The 22,008-nt window shown below is 44.2% G+C and overlaps 2 protein-coding genes and 1 pseudogene across 3 annotated transcripts in view; 2 read left to right on the top strand and 1 right to left on the bottom strand.

Moving 5' to 3' along the window:
* th2 (tyrosine hydroxylase 2) overlaps window positions 1-13,657 on the bottom strand; it is a 51,630-nt gene extending 37,973 nt beyond the window's left edge. The window contains exons 1-10 of the mRNA XM_059976621.1: window positions 13,448-13,657; window positions 10,915-11,089; window positions 9,898-9,986; window positions 8,787-8,854; window positions 7,429-7,479; window positions 6,630-6,775; window positions 6,420-6,555; window positions 5,195-5,264; window positions 4,268-4,324; window positions 2,534-2,629 (exon numbers count right to left, since the gene is read on the bottom strand). Coding sequence (XP_059832604.1) covers window positions 2,534-2,629; window positions 4,268-4,324; window positions 5,195-5,264; window positions 6,420-6,555; window positions 6,630-6,775; window positions 7,429-7,479; window positions 8,787-8,854; window positions 9,898-9,986; window positions 10,915-11,089; window positions 13,448-13,657 — 1,098 coding nt within the window. The remainder of the gene's footprint in view (window positions 1-2,533; window positions 2,630-4,267; window positions 4,325-5,194; window positions 5,265-6,419; window positions 6,556-6,629; window positions 6,776-7,428; window positions 7,480-8,786; window positions 8,855-9,897; window positions 9,987-10,914; window positions 11,090-13,447) is intronic.
* dram1 (DNA-damage regulated autophagy modulator 1) overlaps window positions 1-22,008 on the top strand; it is a 533,733-nt gene that overhangs the window by 306,586 nt on the left and 205,139 nt on the right. The gene's annotated exons all lie outside the window — the stretch shown is intronic.
* Window positions 198-1,139, top strand: LOC132397866 (large ribosomal subunit protein eL32-like; annotated as a pseudogene).

The following is a 22,008-nucleotide window of genomic DNA, read 5'->3' as shown; positions in this document are numbered from 1 at the left end:
TGCCCCATTGTATTAGCCATTTTTGCCCAGGCAAAAAGTCATTGGCTGTCCACTCCACTCCATCTATGCCTCTTATCATCTTACATATCATGAGCTGTACAATAGAATTTAAGGATTACATAATTGCCCCATTGTGCTCTGGGGTACCTATGTCTACAGAAGCATAATTTGGAAACTTTGGAGGCTCTGCAGTTACTATGAATGCCCTAAGATCGCTCACCAAGCCTAACGTTATGAAGAAACGTAGGAGGAAGTTCATCAGTCATCAATCAGATCAGCATGTGAAGATTGCACGTAACTGATGGAAACCGAGAAGTATTGACAACAGAGCTCACGGGAGGTTTAAGGAGTAGATCTTTATGCCAAACGTTGGTTGTGGCAGCAACAAGAAGACCAAACACATGTTTCCCTTGGGACTCAAACAATTCTGGGTTCAAAATCTGTGAGAGCTGACGGTTTCAGTCATGAGCAACGAAATATTTTGGGCTCCTTATCTAAGAAAAGATGTGCTGTTATTGGAGAGGGCCGAAAGGACATTCACATGAATTATCACAGGAATGAAAGGGTTAATGAATGAGGAGTGCTTGACGGCTCTGGGCCTGTACTCGCTGGAGTTTAGAAGAATGGGGGGGGGGGATCTCATTGAAACCTATTGAATATTGGAAGGCCTAGACAGAGTGGAAGTGGAGAAGATGTTTAAAATAGGGGAGGAGTCTAGGACCAGCAGGGACAGCCTCTGAATAGAGGGATGTCCATTTAGAATGGAGAGGAGGAACAAGTTATTTGGCCTGAGAGTCCTGAATCTGTGGAATTCATTGCCAAAAATGACTGTGGAGGCCAAGACATTTGGTATATTTAAAGCGGAGGTTGATAGGTTCCCGATTTATCAGGGTGTCAAAGGTTATGGGGAGAAGGCAGGAAAATGGGATTGAGAAGGATAATAAGTCAGCCACAATAGAATGGCAGAGCAGACTCGATGGACTGAATGGCCTAATTCTGCTCCTATGCCTTATGATCTTAAGGCATACTGTGTTGAGACTGCTCACACTGTCTCCTCCAAAAACTGCAAGACAATTTTGATGAGGGCAGTCCAGTTTGCTACCAAGATCAGCAATCCCAATTGCCAGTTTCCTTGCTGAGCTCCATCTAACTCTTCAAGAAAAGTTTAATATAACCAATCTTACAGGATGTTACCAGGAAAGTTAATAAAGGCAAGGCACTGGATGTTGTCTGCATGGACTTTGACAAGGTTCCCAAGGGAGGCTGGACAAGAAGGTTCAGCTGCTCAGCATTCAAGATGAGGTAGTAAATTGGATTAGACATTGGCTTTGTGGGAGAAGCCAGAGAGTGGCAGCTGATGGTTTCCTCTCTGTCTGGAAGTCTGTAACTTGTGGAGTGCCACAGGGATTGATATTGGGACCTTTGTTGTTTGTCACCTATATCAATGATCTGGATGATAATGTAGTTAACTGAATCAGCAAATTTGTGGATGACACCAGGACTGGGGGGCATAGCGGACAGTGAGGAAGGCTGTCAAATCTGGACCAGCTGGGAAAATAAGCTGAAAAATCACAGATAGCATGTAATGCAGACAAGTGTGAGGTCTGCACTTTGGGAAAGGATGACACGGTGAACAATAGGGTGCTGATGAGCGTGGTAGAACAGAGGGATCTGAGAATATAGGTCCATACCTCCTTGAAAGTGGTGTCACAGGTAAGTACTTTACTTTAATTTTACTGTCACCAAACGATTGATACTAGAGCGTACAATCATCACAGTGATATTTGTTTCTGCGCTTCGCACAGAACAGTTAAAAAGCTTTTGGCACATTGGCCTTCATAAATCAAAGTACTGAGTACAGGATATGGGAAGTTTTGTTGAAGGTGTATAAGAAGTTGGTGAGGCCTAATTTGGAGTATTGTGTGCACTTTCAGTCACTTACCTACAGGAAAGAGGTCAATAAGATTGAAAGAGTGCAGAGAAAATTTACAAGGATGTTGCAGGACCTGTGTTATCGGGAAAGGTGCAATAGATTGGGATTTTATTCCCTGGAGCGTAGGAGAATCAGGGAAGTTTTGATCGAAGTATACAAAATTATGAGGATGGGGTAAATGCAAGCAGGCTTTTTCCACTGAGGTTGTGTGGGACTACAACTGGAGGTCATGGGTTAATGTGAAATGTTTAAGGGGAACATGAGGAGATTTTCACTCAGAGGATGATGAGAGTTTGAATGAGCTGTCAGTGTAAGTGGTGCATGTGGGGTTGATTTCAACATTTAAGAGAAAATTGGATAGGTACATGGATGGGAGGGCTATGGTCCTGGTGCAGGTTGATGGGACCAGGCAGAATAATATTTTGGCATGGACTAGATGGGCTGAAGGGCCTGTATCTGTGCTGTAGTGTTCTTTGTCTCTATAACTCTATAGCGATTGCCTTCCACTTCCCATCTGAAGTGGACTCATCTGTAACTGTTACAGCCACACATGGGACATATCGAACTGTGTATCCTTCCCACCGTACCTCACCTCCTTACCATTAACTCTCCGTAGGACGAGAGAAGACCAGCTCCATAGGCTTTCAGAGATCCGTTCTGCTTACAGAGGCCAAACTCAATTGTAAACCAGTAAAGCTGCAGGAGGAAACAACACACAAGACATCAGTGCGTCACCATAACACCGGACAAAGGATTTGCCATGACCTTACCGAGTGGTGAGCCACGTTACTGTCACCTCATTACAGGGAGGATTGGGAGGCTTTGGAGAGAGTGCAGAAGAGGGTCAGCAGATGCTGCCTGGATTAGGGTGCATGAGCTGGAGCAAGAGGTTGGACAATCTTCACATCTTTTCACTTCAAAGGCTGAGGGGAGATCAGACCAATGCTATGCCAATCATTTAACCTACTCCAAGGTCAATCTAACCCTTCCCTCCTACATAGCCCTTCATTTTCCTGTCATCCATGTGCCCATCTAAGAGTCTCTTAAATGCCCCTAATGTAGTTGCCTCTACCACTATCCCTGGCAGCACGTTCCATGCACCCACCACTCTCTGTGTGAAAAAAGACCATATCTAACATCCTCCTATACATTCTTCCAATCACCTTAAAATTATACTCTCTCATGTTAGCAATTTCTACCCTGGAAAAAGGCACCGGCTGTCCACTTGATCTATCGTTCTGTAGCCCCCACCCCCTCTCTCTATTACCCCCATGACTGTACTGCACTGCAAACAGTTTAAACCACTGTTTATAATGCTGTTTACATTGTAAATACATGTTGGTATTTAAGTAAATATGCATGTTTTATTCCATATCCACCCTTTAACCTCTAGCTTAATTTATACAATTCTTTATTCTTTATAATTGTTGAATGTCACACCCTGACCAACATACCATAGCAAATTCCTAATACATGTAAATGTACGCTAAGTGGTCACTTTATTAGGTACACCTGTACACCTGCTCGTTAATGCAGATATCTAATAAGTCAATCATGTGGCAGCAACTCAATGCATAAACGCATGCAGACATGGTCAGGAGGTTGTTTTTCAGACCAAATACCAGAATGGGGAAGAAATGTGATCTAAGTGACTTTGACCGTGGAATGAGTGTTGGTGCCAGATGGGGTGGTTTGAGTACCTCAGATACAATTGATTCTTTGGATTTTCAAGCACAACCATCTCTAGAGTTTACAGAGAATGGTGCAGAAAACAACATTAATCTAGTGAGTGGTAGTTTTGCCGACAAAAATACCTTGCTAATGAGAAATATCAGAGGAGAATGACTTTCTAGTTCAAGCTGACAGGAAGGTGACAGGAGCTCAAATAACCATGCATTACAACAGTGGTGTGCAGAAGATCATCTCTGAATGCACAGCATGGCAAATCTTGAAGTGCATGGGCTTCAGAAGAGGAAGACCACAAACATACACTCAGTGGCCACTTTATTGTATATGATTCTTTATAATTGTTGGATATTGTTGTTTTTTTGTTGCTTGTCACACTCTAAACAATACACCACATCAAATCCCAAATACAAGTAAATGTATGTTTGAGTTGAATAAAGTTGATCCTTGATCCTATGCCTCATCATCTAATTCAAGTTACCTTCTATTCAATTCCCCTGAAGATTTAGAATCGTTTTAATAATGTGACCATGGTGTGAACTTACAGGAAAGGGCATTCAGCCCATTGAATCTGATCTACCATTCAGTGGATTGTGACTGATCTGGTTGTTTTTGAGTTGTTATTAACCCTTTCTCTTAATTACTCACTGTTGATAGTTTCTTGATATCTTCATCAGATGCTCCCAGCGACGCAAGACCGAGTTCCTAAGCAGTTATAACACAAGGAGTAATGTTACACTGATCCCCCAGCTGTTCAACAACCAAGAGGTTGGTGTGATTGCAAAGTTAATAGTTCAAAGTACATTCATTATTCAAGTATGTATATGTAATCATGTACTACCCTGAGATTAGTCCATGCCAAGTACATCAAATTATGAGAGGTATACATAAGGTAAATACAAGCAGGCTTTTTCCACTGTGGCTGGGTGAGACCAGAACTAAAGGTCATGGGTTAAAGGTGAAATGTGAAAAGTTTAAGAGAAATATGAGGGAAAACGTATTCACTCAGAAGGTCCTTGGAGTGTGGAGCACGCCGTCAGTGCAAGTGGAGCATGCCAGCTTGATTTCAACATTTAAGCGAAGTTTGGATAGCTACATGGAAGGTGGGGCTATGGAGGGCGGGTTGGTGGGAGTAGACAGTTTAAATAATTCAGCATGGACTAGATGGACTGAAGGACTTGTTTCTGTGTTGTACTTTTTTATGGCTCTATAACTAACATGGTCCAAGAATTTGCTGGGGGTAGCCTATGTATGACGCCATGCTTTGGGCACCAACATAGCATGCCCACAATGTAATAACCCTGACTGGTATATCTTTGGAATGTGGGAGGAAGCACACATGGTCACAGGGAGAAGGTACAAACTTCTTACAGACAGTGACAGGAATTGAAATGACGGTTTACTGCATTCGCTCAACTGGGACAAAGACTGCGGAATCCAGCAGCTCACATCACTGCATGTAAAAATGTCATTTTAAAGAAAAGTCACTCTGTAGAATTACATTGTTTGTGAGTTATATCCAGGATTAAGAACTTTAAGGAGAAAATTTAAAGTCAGCGTGAGGCAGCAACTTACCTGGGAGAACTGTGCAAATTCCTTATCAGCCAACATGGGGACATGCCCCAACAATTCATGGCAGCAGTCTCTTTAAAGGTGAAAAACACAATGTTTATAATCATTTTTAAGTCAGCATACACACAAACATTTCTTCACAAAACCCTAAAATCATAAGACATGGAGCAGAATTATGTCATTTGATCCATTAAGTCTGCTCAGACAGTCCATCGTGGTTGATCGATTTTCCTTCTCAACCCCATTCACCTGCCTTCTCCCCATACCCTCTGATGCCCTTACTAATCAAAAAGACTAATAACCTCTGACTTAAATATGCCCAATGCCTTGGCCTCCACAACGGTCTGTGGTCAGGAGTTCAAAGGTCAAAATAAATTTATTATTGATGTACATACATGTCAGCATATATAACTCTGAGATTTGTGGTTATGAATTTAAAAGATTCACCCCACTAATGAAAGGAATTCTTCCTCTTCTCTGTTCTAAAGGGATATCCTTGCATTCTGAGGCTGTGTCCTCTAGTTCTAGTCTCTCCCGCTATTGGAAACATCCTCTCCGTGTCCACTCTATTGAGACCTTTCAATGTGTGGTAAATGGCACTGAGATCCTCCTTCATTCTTATAAACTCCAGTGAGTACAGGCCAAGAGTATGGAGTCATCAAGCACTCCTCATATGTTCAGATGTTAACCCTTTCATTCCTAGGATCATTGTCGTGAACCTCCTTTGGACCCACTCCAATGCTGGTACTTCCTTCCTTAGGCCAAAACTGCTCACAATTCTCTAAATGAGGTCTGAGCAATGCCTTATAAAGCCTCAACGTCATATTCTTGCTTTCATATTCTAGTCCACTTGAAATGAATGCTAATTTTGCATTTGCTTTCCTTACCACTGACTCAACCTGCAAGTTAACCTTTAGAGAATCCTGCATGAGGATTCCAAAGTCCTTTTGCAACTCTGATTTCTGAATTTGCTCTCTGTTTAGAAAATAGCCTACATCTTTATTCCTTCTACCAAAGTGCATGACCAGACATTTCCCTGCACTATATTTCATCTGGTATTCTCCTAATTTGTCTAATTTCTTTTAGAGACACCCTGCTTCCTCAACACTACTGACCCTTCCACCTATCTTCTGATTTCTGAATGTTCTCCCTGTTTAGAAGATTATCGATGTCTCTTATTTCCTAATGATACACACACACACACACACGCAGATAGTAAGCTCCTTACGGTTCGGGAGAGTGCATCGGTGATGCCGGGTGCCGAATGTACTGTGTGCACTGGAATACCCTGAACGCCAGGCTGGCGAGGAAATCCCTGGTGGACAGCAGGCCAGCGACGGGTCTCAAGCGGAAACCTGTCCTCTCTAGAAAGTACGAGAACAAAGTCAGGATGATGGATCCATCCGGTTCGGGAACTGCAGTATGGCCTGATACCTGCCTTGCAAGAAAGTGGAGACGTCCTGAAGCTGAGGGATGTTGTCGGCGCGGTATCCACAGAGCTTCTCAAGCATATGGAAAGCATCCACAAACTGCTTACAGGCATGACTTGGGTACAACGTGGTCAACTTAGTGTAGACCTCCTTCCTGGAATAACCAGTACACACACTGTCAGGGAATTTATCATTTCCTTCCTCTATTAACTGTTGCTCCTTCCCCTCCAGGCCAGGCAAATCAGTTCAGTACAGAAAGGATGTGGATGCTTTAGAAAGGGTGCAAAAGAGGTTCAGCAGGTTGTTGCCTGGATCAGAGAGTATCAGCTATAAGGAGAGGTCAGAGAAATATGGACTGTTTTCTCTAGAGCTTCAGAGGGTGAAGGGAAGACTGACATGAGAGGTAGACAGAATGTAGAACATAAAACACAGTACAGGCCCTTTGGCCTATCCTAAACTATCCGTAAATCAATCAAACCCTTCCCTCCCACACAGCCCTCCATTTTTCAATCATTTGTGTGCCTATCTAAGAATTTATTAAATGTCCCTAATGTATCTGCCTCTACCACCACCCCTGGGAGCACATTCCATGCACCTACCACTATATGCAGGCACTCCTAAGTCCCTCTATTCCATAATATTCTCCATCGCACTCACATGAACCTCTTGTGGCTCGACTGGGATTCTGGGCTGAGCAGGTCCTCGGGCTAGGTATATAAGCCAATATAGTCCCAACCCTGGGCAGATCCTTGCACACGAATATCTGACGAAAAGAATTGCACTCATCAGATTGTAAAAGACACTTACCAGATTGCTGTCTCCTCCGCTGTGTATTCCACCCTTGGCAAAGATTCTCCCCTTTTGGAAAAAAAACAGCAAGATTGAAGATAGTTTGTTATTTCCAGTACACAGGTGTAAAGGAGAACAGAATAATTATAAACAAAGAGATTCTACAGATGCTGGAGATCCAGAGTAACACTCACAAAATGCTGGAGAAACTCAGCAGGTCAGGCAGCGTCAAGTGAAATTATTGAACAGTTGCCATTTCAGGCTGAGACCCTTCATTAGGACTGGCTTATTAACAAATACTTGCTCAGAATTTAATACCTCATCAGGTGGTATAAATCATTGAAGGCATTAAGGACATCTTCAAGAGACAGTGCCACATGTGTAACACAGAGGTGCACAAGACACAAGCTCAAGTCGACAGCTGAGGACCTTTTTCCCAGCGTGGAAATGGCTAATATGAGGAGGCATAATTTTAAGGTGATTGGAGGAAAGTATGGGGGGGGCGCGAATGTCAGAGATACAGTAGTGTTTTTACACAGAGAGTAGTTGGTGTGTGGTTGTAGAGACAGAAACATTAGAGACAATAAAAAACTTAGAAAGGTACATAGAAAAATAGAGGTTATGTGGGAGGGAAGGGTTAGATTGATCTTAAAGTAGGTTAAAAGGTCTGTACAACATTATACTGTTGTGTACTGTTCTATGTTCTCGGTAAGGTGGCATCCATCCCTAAGGATCTTAATCATCCAGGACATGCTTTCTTCTTGATCATATCATTGGGGAGGAGGTACTGGAGCCTGAAGAAATGCACACAATGATTTAGGAATAGCTTCCTCCCCTCCGCCATCATATTTCAGGATGGCCCTTGAACCCATGAACACAGCTTCATTATTCTTTTTTTTGCACTATTTACTGATGTTTGTTAATGTGTAGATTTTTATGCCTTTGCATTGTACTGCTGCCTCAAAGCAACAGACTGCATGCCACATGCCACAGTTAGAATAGCGGATAGCGTGGTTCTGGCATTCCTCTGTAAAGAGCTAGTATGTCCTTCCTGTGAAAGTGTGGGTCTCCTCTGGGCATCCCGGTTTCCTCACAGTCCAATTAATGGGTCATTGTAATTGTCCTGTGATTTGGCAAGGGTTAAATCAGGGGATTGCTGGACAGTGTGGGCTCCGTGGGCTGGGAGGGGCTGTTCCACACCGTATCTCAATAAATAAACAAACAAATACAAGACAGTGATAATAAATCTAATTCTGATTCTAAGTGTCAACATTATTATGATTAATGATTTATTATTATTGTGAGTTCTCTCCAGCAACAGATCGCATTGAATCCCGGTGTTTATCCAATAAACTGATGGACCAAGATGTACTCACTGTTTATAGCTCAGAGCCAGTCTAGCGATCTGAGATCTTCGTTCTCTGTACTCCCGATCCCGGTATCCCTTAGTTGGAAAAAGATTTGGGTTTAATATGAACTGATGCTGCTGCACACCAGGGGTAGAAAGCTATAGGACCATCAGGCACAGGAGAAAGTTAGGCCATTTGGCTCATTGAGTCCGATCCATCATTCCATTACATCTGATTTATTATCCCTCTCAACCCCATTCTCCTGCCTTCTCCCCACAACCTTAGACACCCTGACTAATCGAGAACCTCTGGTTTAAGTATTCCCAATGGCTTGGCCTCCACAAGCATCTGTGAAAATGAATTCCACAGATTCACCACCTTCTGGTCAAAGACACTGCCCCTTGTCTCTGCTCTAATGGTATGCCCAAGAGGCCAAAGACGTTGGTGAGTCCAGAAGTCAGAGGCTGAAAGTTGGGTCTGTGAGTCTGAAATTCCAGAGCAAAGGACTTGAGCTGGAGGCCTGGAGTCTGCCTCCTTGGGGCTGGAGGCCTGGAGTCTGCCTCCTTGGGGCTGGAGGCCTGGAGTCTGCCTCCTTGGGGCTGGAGGCCTGGAGTCTGCCTCCTTGAGTTGGAGGCCTGGAGTCTGCCTCCTTGGGGCTGGAGGCCTGGAGTCTGCCTCCTTGGGGCTGGAGGCCTGGAGTCTGCCTCCTTGGGGCTGGAGGCCTGGAGTCTGCCTCCTTGGGGCTGGAGGCCTGGAGTCTGCCTCCTTGGGGCTGGAGGCCTGGAGTCTGCCTCCTTGGGGCTGGAGGCCTGGAGTCTGCCTCCTTGGGGCTGGAGGCCTGGAGGCAGCTTTTACTAGGGTTGGAGGCTTGTCTATGTGTGTGAGTTGGAAAAGGGGCTTATTTTGCTGACTTTTTTTTGGTATTGTTGCTTATGTTGTTCTGCTGGCCACTGTGGACATGTTGTGTTGGTGGCGGAATGTGTGGTGACACATGCGGGCTGCTCCCAACATATCCTTAAGTTTTGTTGGTTGTTGACGCACTCGACACAGTTCACTGTACATTTCAATGTACACACTGTAAATAAATCTTAAATATGAATATTAAACAAATGGAGAGCGAAGTCTATACCATACTCACAGGGTGGTCCTCATCGAAGGTGGGCTCGAATTTGGTCACCAGTCGTTGACACCCATCAAGATCTCGTATTCTTCTGGGAAACCACGGGACTGGAAGTAAACAGTCTGGTCTTTAACAAGCTGAAGATATGCTACAGCTGTGCTTACACCTTTAGGTAGACGTGCCCAACAGGATGCTCTTGACCCCACCAGTTCCCTCTCATGTCATGTTCAAAGTCAAAGTCAGGTTTATTGCCACACGCACAAGTCCATGGTATGCACAGGCAAAGTGAAAAGCACACTTGCAGTAGCAGCACTGCCACCTAGCACCAGTATGAGGCCCTCCCTTGGTCAGGGTCAGAGATGGGCGTTGTGTCCCAGCTCTCAGTGTGAGACACAAGCCAGTATGCAGGCCCAGGCTCCCCCTCTCATCGCAGCTGCTGAACCCAAAGGAACAGCAGAGACCGATAGTTTGGCACCAGCAACGTCACAGGAGTTGCCAGTCAGCGTTGAGCTCAACACAGGACTGCCTTAATCCAGCTCTGGATTTTTCCTCGGGGTATACTCTGAAAGCCCCTCCCATGAGTGGGTGTGGCTGCAAGGTAGTGGAGATTTGAGATCAGAGTTTTCCTTCTCCAGATGAGCCGCCAACAATGGCTGATGAGCCCATCCGACCACGGCGCCAGTAACCCGCCTTCGCCCCTTCTCCTGTCAGTAGAAATGATTCCACCAGGTTTAGTAGCTAAGCCACTTGTGAAGGCCAGGAGCTGGTCTTGGTTGTCAGAGGCCATGTGAGACGCATGCCGTTGGAAGCATTTAATAATTAGTGGGAGCTTATCCTCACTATTACCCCACCCCTCCAGCTACTACAACCTGAAGGAGCCACCTAGCATTATATTAGCAGCACTCACAAAAAAAGCTCAAATTAGACATAATGAAAGCATCATTTATGTAATATTTAAATGTTTTGTGTGTTATTTACATATTTAATATTAGACAAAGATTAATTAATTTTTCTGCTGATCTCTTTGATCCCCACCGTTCTCCTCCCTGATGGTGCTGACGTCTTCGGCCACTCTTCGTAACGAGTTTACCAGAGGGTTAATTCCAGCACTGGGGAGCTCACACTGGATGAAGAAATCCAAATCGTCTGGCCCAGCCTTTCCGTTTCGCGTTGCTCTGCTTTCTACGTGAGCGATCCGGACTCCCAAACCCTGCAAACCAGATCAAGGATCCATCAGTAGCTTTCCTGGCTTCATTTCGGCTCAGTTAATGGAGTGAAATTCCATTTGGGAGTATTCCCAAAGACCAGATACTTTTCTTCCCAGAGTAGAAATGGCGAACATGAGGGGCATCATCTTAAGGTGACTGGAGGAAAGTATAGGGGGAATGTCAGAGATAGGTTTCTTTACACAGAGAGTGGTGAGTTCGTGGACAACCATGGGTAGTGGTAGAGCTGGATACGCTAGGACCGTTTAGGAATTCTTAGATAGGCACATGGGTGAAAGAAAAATGGAGGACTATGTGAGAGGGAAGGGTTAGATTAATCTTGAAGTAGGTTAAAAGATTGTCACAATATCATGGGCTGAAACATCTGTACTGTTTTATGTTCTATATTTCCCCTATCCTGTCTTTTTTCGTTCTACAATCAACCTGAAACATCCTCTCCAAGTCCATTCTACCCAGGTCATTCATATTTAATAGGTTTCAGTGAGATCCCCCTTCATTTTTCTGATCTCCAGTGGATACTGGCCCAGAGCCATCAAACACCCCTCCTACATTAGGCTTGAAGCTGAGTCTCTGGTACTGTGAGGCAGCATCTCTACCAGCTGTGCCACCCCGTACAATGTACAAAATCTTTGTTACACTTTTTATTATTTCAGACTTGTGTCCCTGACCTCAGAGTACAATAGCCCTGAAAGACTCCACAACAAATTGCAACTTTACATATATATATATTCCTTTCCGTTCCTTTTATACATGGATCCAAAGTCCAAATGGGAAACACCCGAGAAGGCAGTGGAGAATGACAGAGCTGAGATCCTGTGGGACTTCCCAATACGGACTGATAAGGCAGTGGTCAGCCAACCAGACATAGTAATACTGGACGAGGAACAGAAGAAAGCAGTAGTAATGGATGTGGCAATCCCGAAAGACAGTAACATCAGGAAGAAAGAATATGAGAAGTTGGAGAAATACCAGGGCTTGAATGAGCAGGTAGAGAGGGTGTGGAAAGCTAAAGCCAGAGTAATCCCAGAGGTGATAGGAATGCTTGGAGCTGTGACACCTGGACTGGGAGAGTGGCTCCGACAAATCCCGGGAACAACATCTGAGATCTTGATCCAGAAGAGTGCACTAGTAGGAACAGCAAGGATACTGCGCTGAACCTTCAAGCATCCCAAGCCTCTGGTATAGGACCCGAGATTAAGGGAAAAACACACATCTTTCAACAACAAATTCAAAATTTCATGAGATATGTCAGTGATAATAAACCTGAATCTGACACCTGTCCAAATTCTTGTAATTTTTATAATTATATCCATTTCTACAACTTCCTTTGGCAGCTAAACCCATCACCCTCTAGGTGAAAAGCTCCCCTCTCAAGTCCCCTTTAAATATTCCCCTTCTCGACTTAAACCAATGTCTTCTAGTTTTACACTCCACTGCTCTGGGAATAGTACTGCTACCATTTACCTTACCTATGCCCCCCACGATTGTATAAGCCTCCGTAAGCATCTTTCACTCCATGGAAAAGAGTCCTAACCTATTCAGCCTCATTTGTGCCATCATAATCTCCATTTGGGAGATCAGATACAGAGTGTTGGAATGGTCACTCTAAGGTGGACTCAGTGGCCACTTTATTAGGTACACCTGTTTGTTAATGCAAATATCTAATCAATCAATTATGTGGCAGAAGCTCAATGCATAAAAGCATGCAGACATGATCAAGAGGTTCAGTTGTTGTTCAGACCAAACAGAATGAGGAGAAACGTGATCTGAACGTGGAATGATTGTTGGTGTCAGACCGGGCGGCTTGGGATGTCTCCAGCTTCTCATTATATAAACTTAAATACAATAAGAAATATATATTTTAAAAAATTAACTTGGTCGTGCAAAAAGTGACAAAGATAGTGAGGTAGTGTTCATTGTCCATATAGAAATCTAATGGCAAAGGGGAAGAAGCTGTTCCTTAAACATCATTGCAATGCGCTGTAAACACGTTTCATAATGCTCTTCACATTTTCAATGCAGGTTGGTATTTACACATCTTATTCCACATCGGTACTTTACTCTCTAAGTTTAATTTTATATTTTTTTATTCTTTGTAATTGTTGAATGTTGTTTTTTATTACATGTCGCTCCAACCTACCGCAGCAAATTCCAAATACATGCAAATATATATGGGGAATAAGGTTGATTCTTGACCAATAATAAACATAAATTCTCACTGATTCCTGAGCAGGTCCAATGAGATCTCCGCTTGACCACAGATTTGCCATTGATTTATTTTGCAGATAAGCTAGCAAACAATTTGTAGATATACTAGGAAACTACTAAGGGAGGAAGCTCACCTCGAACAGCTTGAGGACGTGGGAGAACCCAACGGTTTTGGCGTCTTGAAGTTTAAAGACGAGAGTCAACAAAACCTGATCAATGTTGAAATCGTCTCGATGGTTGCTGAACTCGGCCGGAGGAGTAATGAGACTTCTGCTGTTCCGAATGTCTTCGGCCGGGTTCGTCCTGCTCTCCGCGAGGTACTGGGGAGCAGTTTCGGTCTTCATTGGGATTAAGAGCAATGCTTCACAACAGATATCGAAGGATGCACTCACGGGATTGCCCGCAGCCTACTATTTATTAGTACAGGGCGAGTTATTTATAGAATTCCTTTCTTAGTTAAGTGTGTGGGCATATTCACAAGCCCACCTGAAGTGCGTCATTGAGAGTTGTTGAATAACGAGGCGTTTGGAAGCGGCGGCTTTGTGTGTATGTGTGTTATGGGGGAGGGGGGTGTTGAGGAAATATAACCTATCAGATGAAAGGAAAAGGGCCAAAGGGGATAACATACCCAAACTTGGATCACTAAATCACGTTATCAACTCTCGTTCCACTGAGAGTGGTGAGAGTTAGCAGGCGCGTTGATATCCTGATAACCGATGCTTTTTGATAACTTTGTAAGTTACAATAAATCTTGCTTTAAAAACAAATTTTATATCTCAAGGTTCGTGCTTTTTATTTTTATTTTGAATATAGAAATACAAAGAACGATGTGAAGTTCAGAACAGATTGATCGCGCCTTTGTTTTTTTATATACATATATTGTCATTGGTCTTTGGTCTGGAATTCTCTCAGAATCTTTTCATCTCACTCTCTGTCATATCTGCTTCTCCCTACCCTCTCTCCTACCCCTTACTCTTTGCCATATCTGCTTCTCCCTACCCTCTCTCCTACCCCTCACTCTCTGTCATATCTGCTTCTCCCTACCCTCTCTCCTACCCCTTACTCTTTGCCATATCTGCTTCTCCCTACCCTCTCTCCTACCCCTCACTCTCTGTCATATCTGCTTCTCCCTACCCTCTCTCCTACCCCTCACTCTCTGTCATATCTGCTTCTCCCTACCCTCTCTCCTACCCCTTACTCTTTGCCATATCTGCTTCTCCCTACCCTCTCTCCTACCCCTCACTCTCTGTCATATCTGCTTCTCCCTACCGTCTCTCCTACCCCTTACTCTTTGCCATATCTGCTTCTCCCTACCCTCTCTCCTACCCCTCACTCTTTGCCATATCTGCTTCTCCCTACCCTCTCTCCTACCCCTCACTCTCTGTCATATCTGCTTCTCCCTACCCTCTCTCCTACCCCTCACTCTCTGTCATATCTGCTTCTCCCTACCCTCTCTCCTACCCCTTACTCTCTCTCATGTCTGCTTCTCCCTACCCTCTCTCCTACCCCTTACTCTTTGCCATATCTGCTTCTCCCTACCCTCTCTCCTACCCCTTACTCTCTCTCATGTCTGCTTCTCCCTACCCTCTCTCCTACCCCTTACTCTTTGCCATATCTGCTTCTCCCTACCCTCTCTCCTACCCCTCACTCTCTGCCATATCTGCTTCTCCCTACCGTCTCTCCTACCCCTCACTCTCTGGAAATCTGTCTCTCCCTTCCTACTGTACGTGCCCCAGATTTGATCTCTTTCAAGATCCCGCTGTACAGATACCTGATTGTTCCAGCATTAATTTACATGTCGTAAATTTTTAATTTGTTTGCTCATTAAAAAATTATCATGTAGTTTCCGGAGAAGGATCAGAGGATACAGCTCCTGACCACGGATTTTACCAAATATGGTTTGGTTTCTGCTTTAACCCCGGGGAGCCGTATTCGCGGCGCTGACCAGGGTTCTGTAACAACGAACTCCTTCAAACCAACTAACAAGACTCTGGAAGAAAGCAACGGGGCTAGGCAACATCTGTGGAGGGAGATGAGACTGTTCACTTCCCTCCACAGATGCTGCCTGACCTGTCGAGTTTTTCCAGCAGATTGTTTGTTACTCGGGATCCCTCCATTTGGTGCCTCTTGGGTCTCCTACTCCCTCAAATCAATGCACGGCATTAATATAAAAGTACAAAAGATACCAAAATTAAATCCCCCGAATTAAGTTATTCTCCAACTCACTGGAGCTATAGAATTCAAGGCAATGCGCGCTTAAAACCTTTAGGGGTAATTTAAGATTTTTATTTACACCGAGCGATCTGTAAGCGCTTTGGTTACTGGGCGCTTACACAGCCTTCTATTGTTATTTTTATTTTTCCTCTAATTATTTACCGCCTGCTTTCGTTTCAGTTGGATTTTAATGCGCAGCGGAGTAGTAAAATTGGTGTTTTAAACAGGACCTCTCACCAGCGATAGAAGCAGATGCAGCGGAACGGAAAGGCGAGCGGCCGCGAGACTGAAACCATCCGTAGGAGCCCAGTTCCGATTCTGCCATTTAATCCTGGGACGTGTGTCAGAGAAAACAAAATCAACTAATTGCTGGCGTAATTTTAAGTTGAATATCAGAATTTATTTAGCCTTCTCTGTAAATCTCAGTTTACCATCTACGCCAGAAAACAGGTAAGCAAACCATTGATTCCCTTGAGTTCTCAACAGCTGATCGACGTGGCTTCGATCCCATTTACGATTTTATATCACACACACACACACACACACACACACACTCACACACACACACACACACACACACACACTCACACACACACACACACACACACGCACACACTCACACACACACACACACACACACACACACACACACACACACACACACACACTCACACACAATGTGAGAGGAACTCTGCACCTGCTGTCTGCGATTTTATATATTTGTATTTGAATATGTTTTTATTTATGCAGGATAGGCCACAAATGCCATTTTTGCCCAATATTGTACGCATAAAATTGAACAGTTAAACTGCTTAAAAACAATACTTTCGCCCCTGTGGTTAATTACAACTAACATCTGATCACGCTGTTTGGAAAGCTATATACAAACCCAAAACCTTTCTCCCGATCAGCTGACCGTCTTCAGCCAGGTTAGGACATATATTAGCGAAAATGGTTCTGAGACTTTAGTTATACGACTGGTAAGGACTTGCAAGGACTCTTAACAATTCACTTTCTCCGTATTAATTTTTATATGCACAATATGCCTTTTGCACATTAGCTAAGTCCTTGTTTATTTTATATATAAAACATAAATTCAATTGAATTTCTTTTTCCTTGTAAATAACGACAAGAAAATGAAATTGAAAACAACATCTTAAGGTATATATAGAAACATTAATGTAAATAAATTTACACTGAACTTTTAACTTGTAGGCTTTCGTTTAAGTTAAATTATCTCAATGTTTACATGAAGTTCCTAATCTCCACTGGCCCCATCGTAATTAACTCGTTCGTGTAAAGTTGAATATGTTTTCTTAGTGCGATTATTCCTGGGCTGAGATGGTGTTAATTCTTAACCGAAACCCAAGCGATCTCGGTAGGGAGAAAACACAGGAGACGGCAGAGGCGGAATCGGGCTCAACACACAATGTGCTGGAGAAACTCAGCGGGTCGAGCAGCATCTATATGAGGAGAAAACGTGGAATTACACTTTGAGTTCCTCAGTACAATGTTTATTAGGTAAAATGGATGCCAATTCCGTTGGCGCACCGGGTTATTGATAGAAATATTTTTTTAAACCCTTCCTCTTTTAAAGTTCGTTCGGTTTTGTTCGTTTCGATTAGTAACTATCGCTAGGTTTCCAGTTTGAACCAAGGTTGAGGCTCAGACTGGATAATAAATTCTCTGGGTCAGATGAACTCAAACGAATGACTCGTATTGGATTTCGTTATCAAGATAACATGGTAAAATAACGATAAAGATTAGCTTTATTTGTCGCTGTACATCCACACATCGTTACAGTGAAATGTGTCATTTAGTTACGGAAGCCGCAATCGCTGTAAATCAAAATACAATTGCAGACACTCAGCCTGTCAATCAGCATCTGTGAAGAGGAAAACAGGTCTGATTTACAACCTCTGGCAGGTCAACAATCCTCAACTCTTAACTGCTTCTCTCCTCAGCGGCGGTCCGGTTTGCTGATCATATCGTAAGATTATAAGGGAAAAAGACAGGAGCAGAATTAGGCCATTTGGCCCATCGAGCCTGCTCCACCATTTCATTATGGCTCTCAACCCCACTCTCCTGCCTTCCTCCCTTATTTCTTCATGCCCTGACCAATCAAGAATCTGTCAACTTATACCTTAAATATACCTACAGACTTTGCCTCCACAGCTGTCCGTGACAACGAATTCCACTTATTTACCACTCTCCAGTTAAAAAAATTCCTCCTAATCTCTGTTCTAAAAGGACGCCCCTCTATTCTGCCCCTCTACTCTGCCACCATAGGAAACATCCTCTCCACATCCACTCTATCAACGCCTTTCACCATTCACCGGATGGTCTCAAAGCTCTTCGCTTCTTTTTGGATTCCAGACCTAACCAATTTCCCTCTACCACCACTCTCCTCCGTCTAGCGGAATTAGTTCTTACTCTCAATAATTCCTCCTTTGGCTCCGCCCACTTCCTCCAAACCAAGAGTGTAGCCATGGGCACCCGCATGGGTCCCAGCTATGCCTGCCTTTTTGTTGGCTTTGTGGAACAGTCCATGTTCCAAGTCTATACAGGTATCCATCTCCCCCTCTTTTCCTTCGCTACATCGACGACTGCATTGGCGCTGCCTCCTGCACGCATGCTGAGCTCGTTGACTTCATTAACTTTGCCTCCAACTTTCACCCTGCCCTCAAATTTACCTGGTCCATTTCCGACACCTCCCTCCCCTTTCTTGATCTTTCTGTCTTCATCTCTGGCGATGGCTGGCTTATCTACTGATATCTACTATAAGCCTACAGACTCTCACAGCTACCTGGACTATTCCTCTTCCCACCCTGTCTCTTGCAAAAATGCTATCCCCTTCTCACAATTCCTCCGTCTCCGCCGCATCTGCTCTCAGGATGAAGCTTTACATTCCAGGACGAAGGAGATGTCTTCCTTTTTTAAACAAAGGGGCTTCCCTTCTTCCACCATCAACTCTGCTCTCAAATGAATCTCTCCCATTTCTCACACATCTGCCCTCATCCCATCCGCCCGCCACCCCACTTGGGATAGGGTTCCCTTGTCCTCACCTACCACCCCACCAGCCTCCAGGTCCAACGTATCATTCTCCGTAACTTCCGCCACCTCCTACGGATCCCACTACCAAACACATTTTCCCTCCCCCGCTTCTGCTTTCTGCAGGGATCGCTCCCTACGCGACTTCCTTGTACATTCGTCCCCCCCCCCCCCCACCAATCCCTTCCCACCGATCTCCCTCCTGGCACTTATCCTTGTAAGCGGAACAAGTGCTACACCTGCCCTTACACTTCCTCCCTCACCACCATTCAGGGCCCCAGATAGTCCTTCCAGGTGAGGCGACACTTCACCTGTGAGTCGGCTGGTGCGCTATACTGCTTCCGGTGCTCCCGGTGTGGCCTTTTATGTATTGGTGAGACCCAACGCAGACTGGGAGACCGTTTCGCTGAACACCTACGCTCTGTCCGCCAGAGAAAGCAGGATCTCCCAGTGGCCATACATTTTAATTCCAGGTCCCATTCCCATTCTGATATGTCTATCCAAGGCCTCCTCTACTGTCAAAATGAGGCCACGCTCAGGTTGGAGGAACAACACCTTATATACCGGCTGAGTAGTCTCCAACCTGATGGCATGAACATTGACTTCTCTAACTTCCGTAAATGCCCCTCCTCCCCTTCTTACCCCATCCCTGACATATTTAGTTTTTTTTCTCTCTGCCCATCACTCTGCCTGTTCCCCATCTCCTTCTGGTGCTCCCCTCTCCCTTTCTTTCTCCCTAGGCATCCGGTCCCATGATCCTTTCCCTTCGCCAGCTCTGTATCCCTTTAGCCAATCACCTTTCCAGCTCTTAGCTTCATCCCACCCCCTTGGGTCTTCTATCATTTTGCATTTCCCCCTCCCCCTCCTACTTTCAAATCTCTTAGTATCTTTCTTTTCAGTTAGTCCTGACAAAGGGTCTCGGCCCAAAACGTCGACAGTGCTTCTCCTTATAGATTCTGCCTGGCTTGCTGTGTTCCATCAGCATTTTGTGTGTGTTGCTTGAATTTCCAGCATCTGCAGATTTCTTCATGTTTGCCTTTCATCATTCGACAGGTTTCAATGAGATCACTCCTCATTCTTCTAAATTCTAGTGAATTCAGACCCAGAGCCATCAAACACTCTTTGTATGACAAGCAGTTCAAACATGGAATCATTTTCATGAACCTCCTTTGAACCTTCTCGTATCAGCTCATCCTTTCTAAGAAAAGGAGCCCAAAATTGCTCACAATATTTCAAGTGGGACCTCAGCAGTGCTTTGTAAATTCTCAACATTACATCCTTGCTTTTATATTCTAGTCCTGTAACCTGTAATATCCTGTTATCTCAGTCGTTTTGTTATTTTGAATTTAGTGAACTTCAGTGCCTCTGACTAATCATAAGGTCATAATCAACTGTACTGTGTGTATATATACCAGCGTTGTTAGTTCTAAACTGACATTCATTCATTGTGTGCTGTGTTGTATGACATGGGCGATCATGAGCTTTCCATGACAATTATTGTTTTTTTTCTACAGAAGTGGTTTGCCATTGCCTTCTTTTGCAAAGTGTCTTTATAAGACAGGTGATCCCAGTCACTATCAATACTCTTTAGAGGTTGTCTGCCTGGCGTCAGTGGTTGCATAACCAGGACTTGTTATATGTTGTCCTACTTACTGAGCATTACAGGGCCGTGGGCCGCTGATAGCAGCTTGCCAGCGTTGCCTGTCCTAGGCCAGTAGAAGGCTGACCAGCCCTGTAGTTCCACTTTCACCATATGACTTCACAGGTGTTCTAAGCGAAGATCCTTCCTCTCCCTGGGACGAGGTTGTTGGAGCTTATGTTGGCATTTCTGTCATGAGCACTGAGCATTCGTTACTAGTCATCTTATCTAGAGTTGTTAAGCCCCTGTGCTTTTTGTTTAATCTTGTCAAGTTTACTTTGACTGGCATGGGGTTTCAGTGCACTGTGATTATTTAAAGCAGACTCCCAGTTAGTACTGATGGCGGGGTCCTTGTGTGTTTTGTCAATGGTTTGTTTTGTGGTGTCACTCAGTTGAGCCACCAATATTCTGTTAGAATTCCAATGAATAAACTCTCACTTCTGTCTAAACATGAGAGTCTGTCATTCCTCTGTACCTGGGTTCAGTCATCTCTCGGCGCACACTGTGACACTTCTCTGTAGCTGTCAATTTGTACAGGATGGGGTTCCTAGCCCCATGCCCAACCCTCCTCCTTTTGCTGCCAGACTTGGAACCATCCATTGAGGAGTTACACTTTGGTTGTCCACCAACAAAAAATGGGATCAGAGGCTGGTGCTTTCAGCTGGTTATTTTACACAAACAATGAAAATAGTCATTTTCATGGGCATTTTCTTACTAAATGTAAAAATAAAATATAGACAAACTGTGAGAAAGGCATTAAATGGAGAATGCTTGATTAACTATTATCCAGATTAGGGAAACTGCACAGAAATGTTTGTAAGATACTGCCAGTGTAAAATTCAATTCTAAAGCCTTATATCACATGGGGAATATTAGTACCTTTTCAGAAAAGTGTTCAGTTTTGGTGATTTTAATATAGAACATAGAACAGGGGTTCCCAACTTTTTTAATGCCATGGACCAATTCCATTACTGAGGTGTCTGTGGACAGCAGGTTGGGAACCCCTGATCTAGAACATTGCAGCACAGTATGGGCCCTTCGACTCATGATGGTGTGCTGACCATTTAACCTACTATAACATCACAGTAACAGACCCTACCAGCCCAATGAGACCATGCTGCACAATTACACCATGTAACCAAGTAACCCATATGTCTGAAATGTGGGAGGAAACCCACCTGGTCGGGGGGGGGGGGGAGGGGAGAGAGAGAACATACAAACTTTTTACAGACAGATGCGGGAATTGAACTCGAATCACTGGTACTGCAATACTGTTATGCTAACTACTATGCTACCACACCTCAATCTAACCCTTCCCTCCCAAGATTCCAAATTCCTCATTTTTTCTTTGACAATAGAATTATCTTAGGTGTTTAAACCTATGGGTGGTGGGATGCAGATACATCTCTCCCATGGGAGGAGTAAGGTGCTCCTTCCCTCCGCTACCCTGCAAGGTATAGCAGCTGCTCAGCCCCCTGATCGGGGTCACTTGAAGCCACGGGAGCAGGTGGTGGATGGTCATTTGAGCATTTGGTGTAGATCACAAGTCCTGGTTATGTGACCATTGACACCAGGCAGACAATCTCTGAAAAGTACTGACAATGGCTGGGATCAACCATCTTGTAAAGACACTGTCTAGAAGAAAGCAAAGACAAACCACCTCTGTAGAAAAATTTGCCAAGAACAATTATAGTCACAGAAAGACCATGATCACCCATGTCACAGCACAGCAAGTATAAACACAGAAGCCTAGAAAATCTACAGCCCTTTGGCCCACGAAGCTGTGCCGAA

This window comes from Hypanus sabinus, chromosome 8 (assembly GCF_030144855.1).
Source record: "Hypanus sabinus isolate sHypSab1 chromosome 8, sHypSab1.hap1, whole genome shotgun sequence".
Lineage (NCBI taxonomy): Eukaryota > Metazoa > Chordata > Chondrichthyes > Myliobatiformes > Dasyatidae > Hypanus > Hypanus sabinus.
Note: the sequence above shows the minus strand (reverse complement) of the source record. Positions and strands in the feature narration are given on the sequence as shown.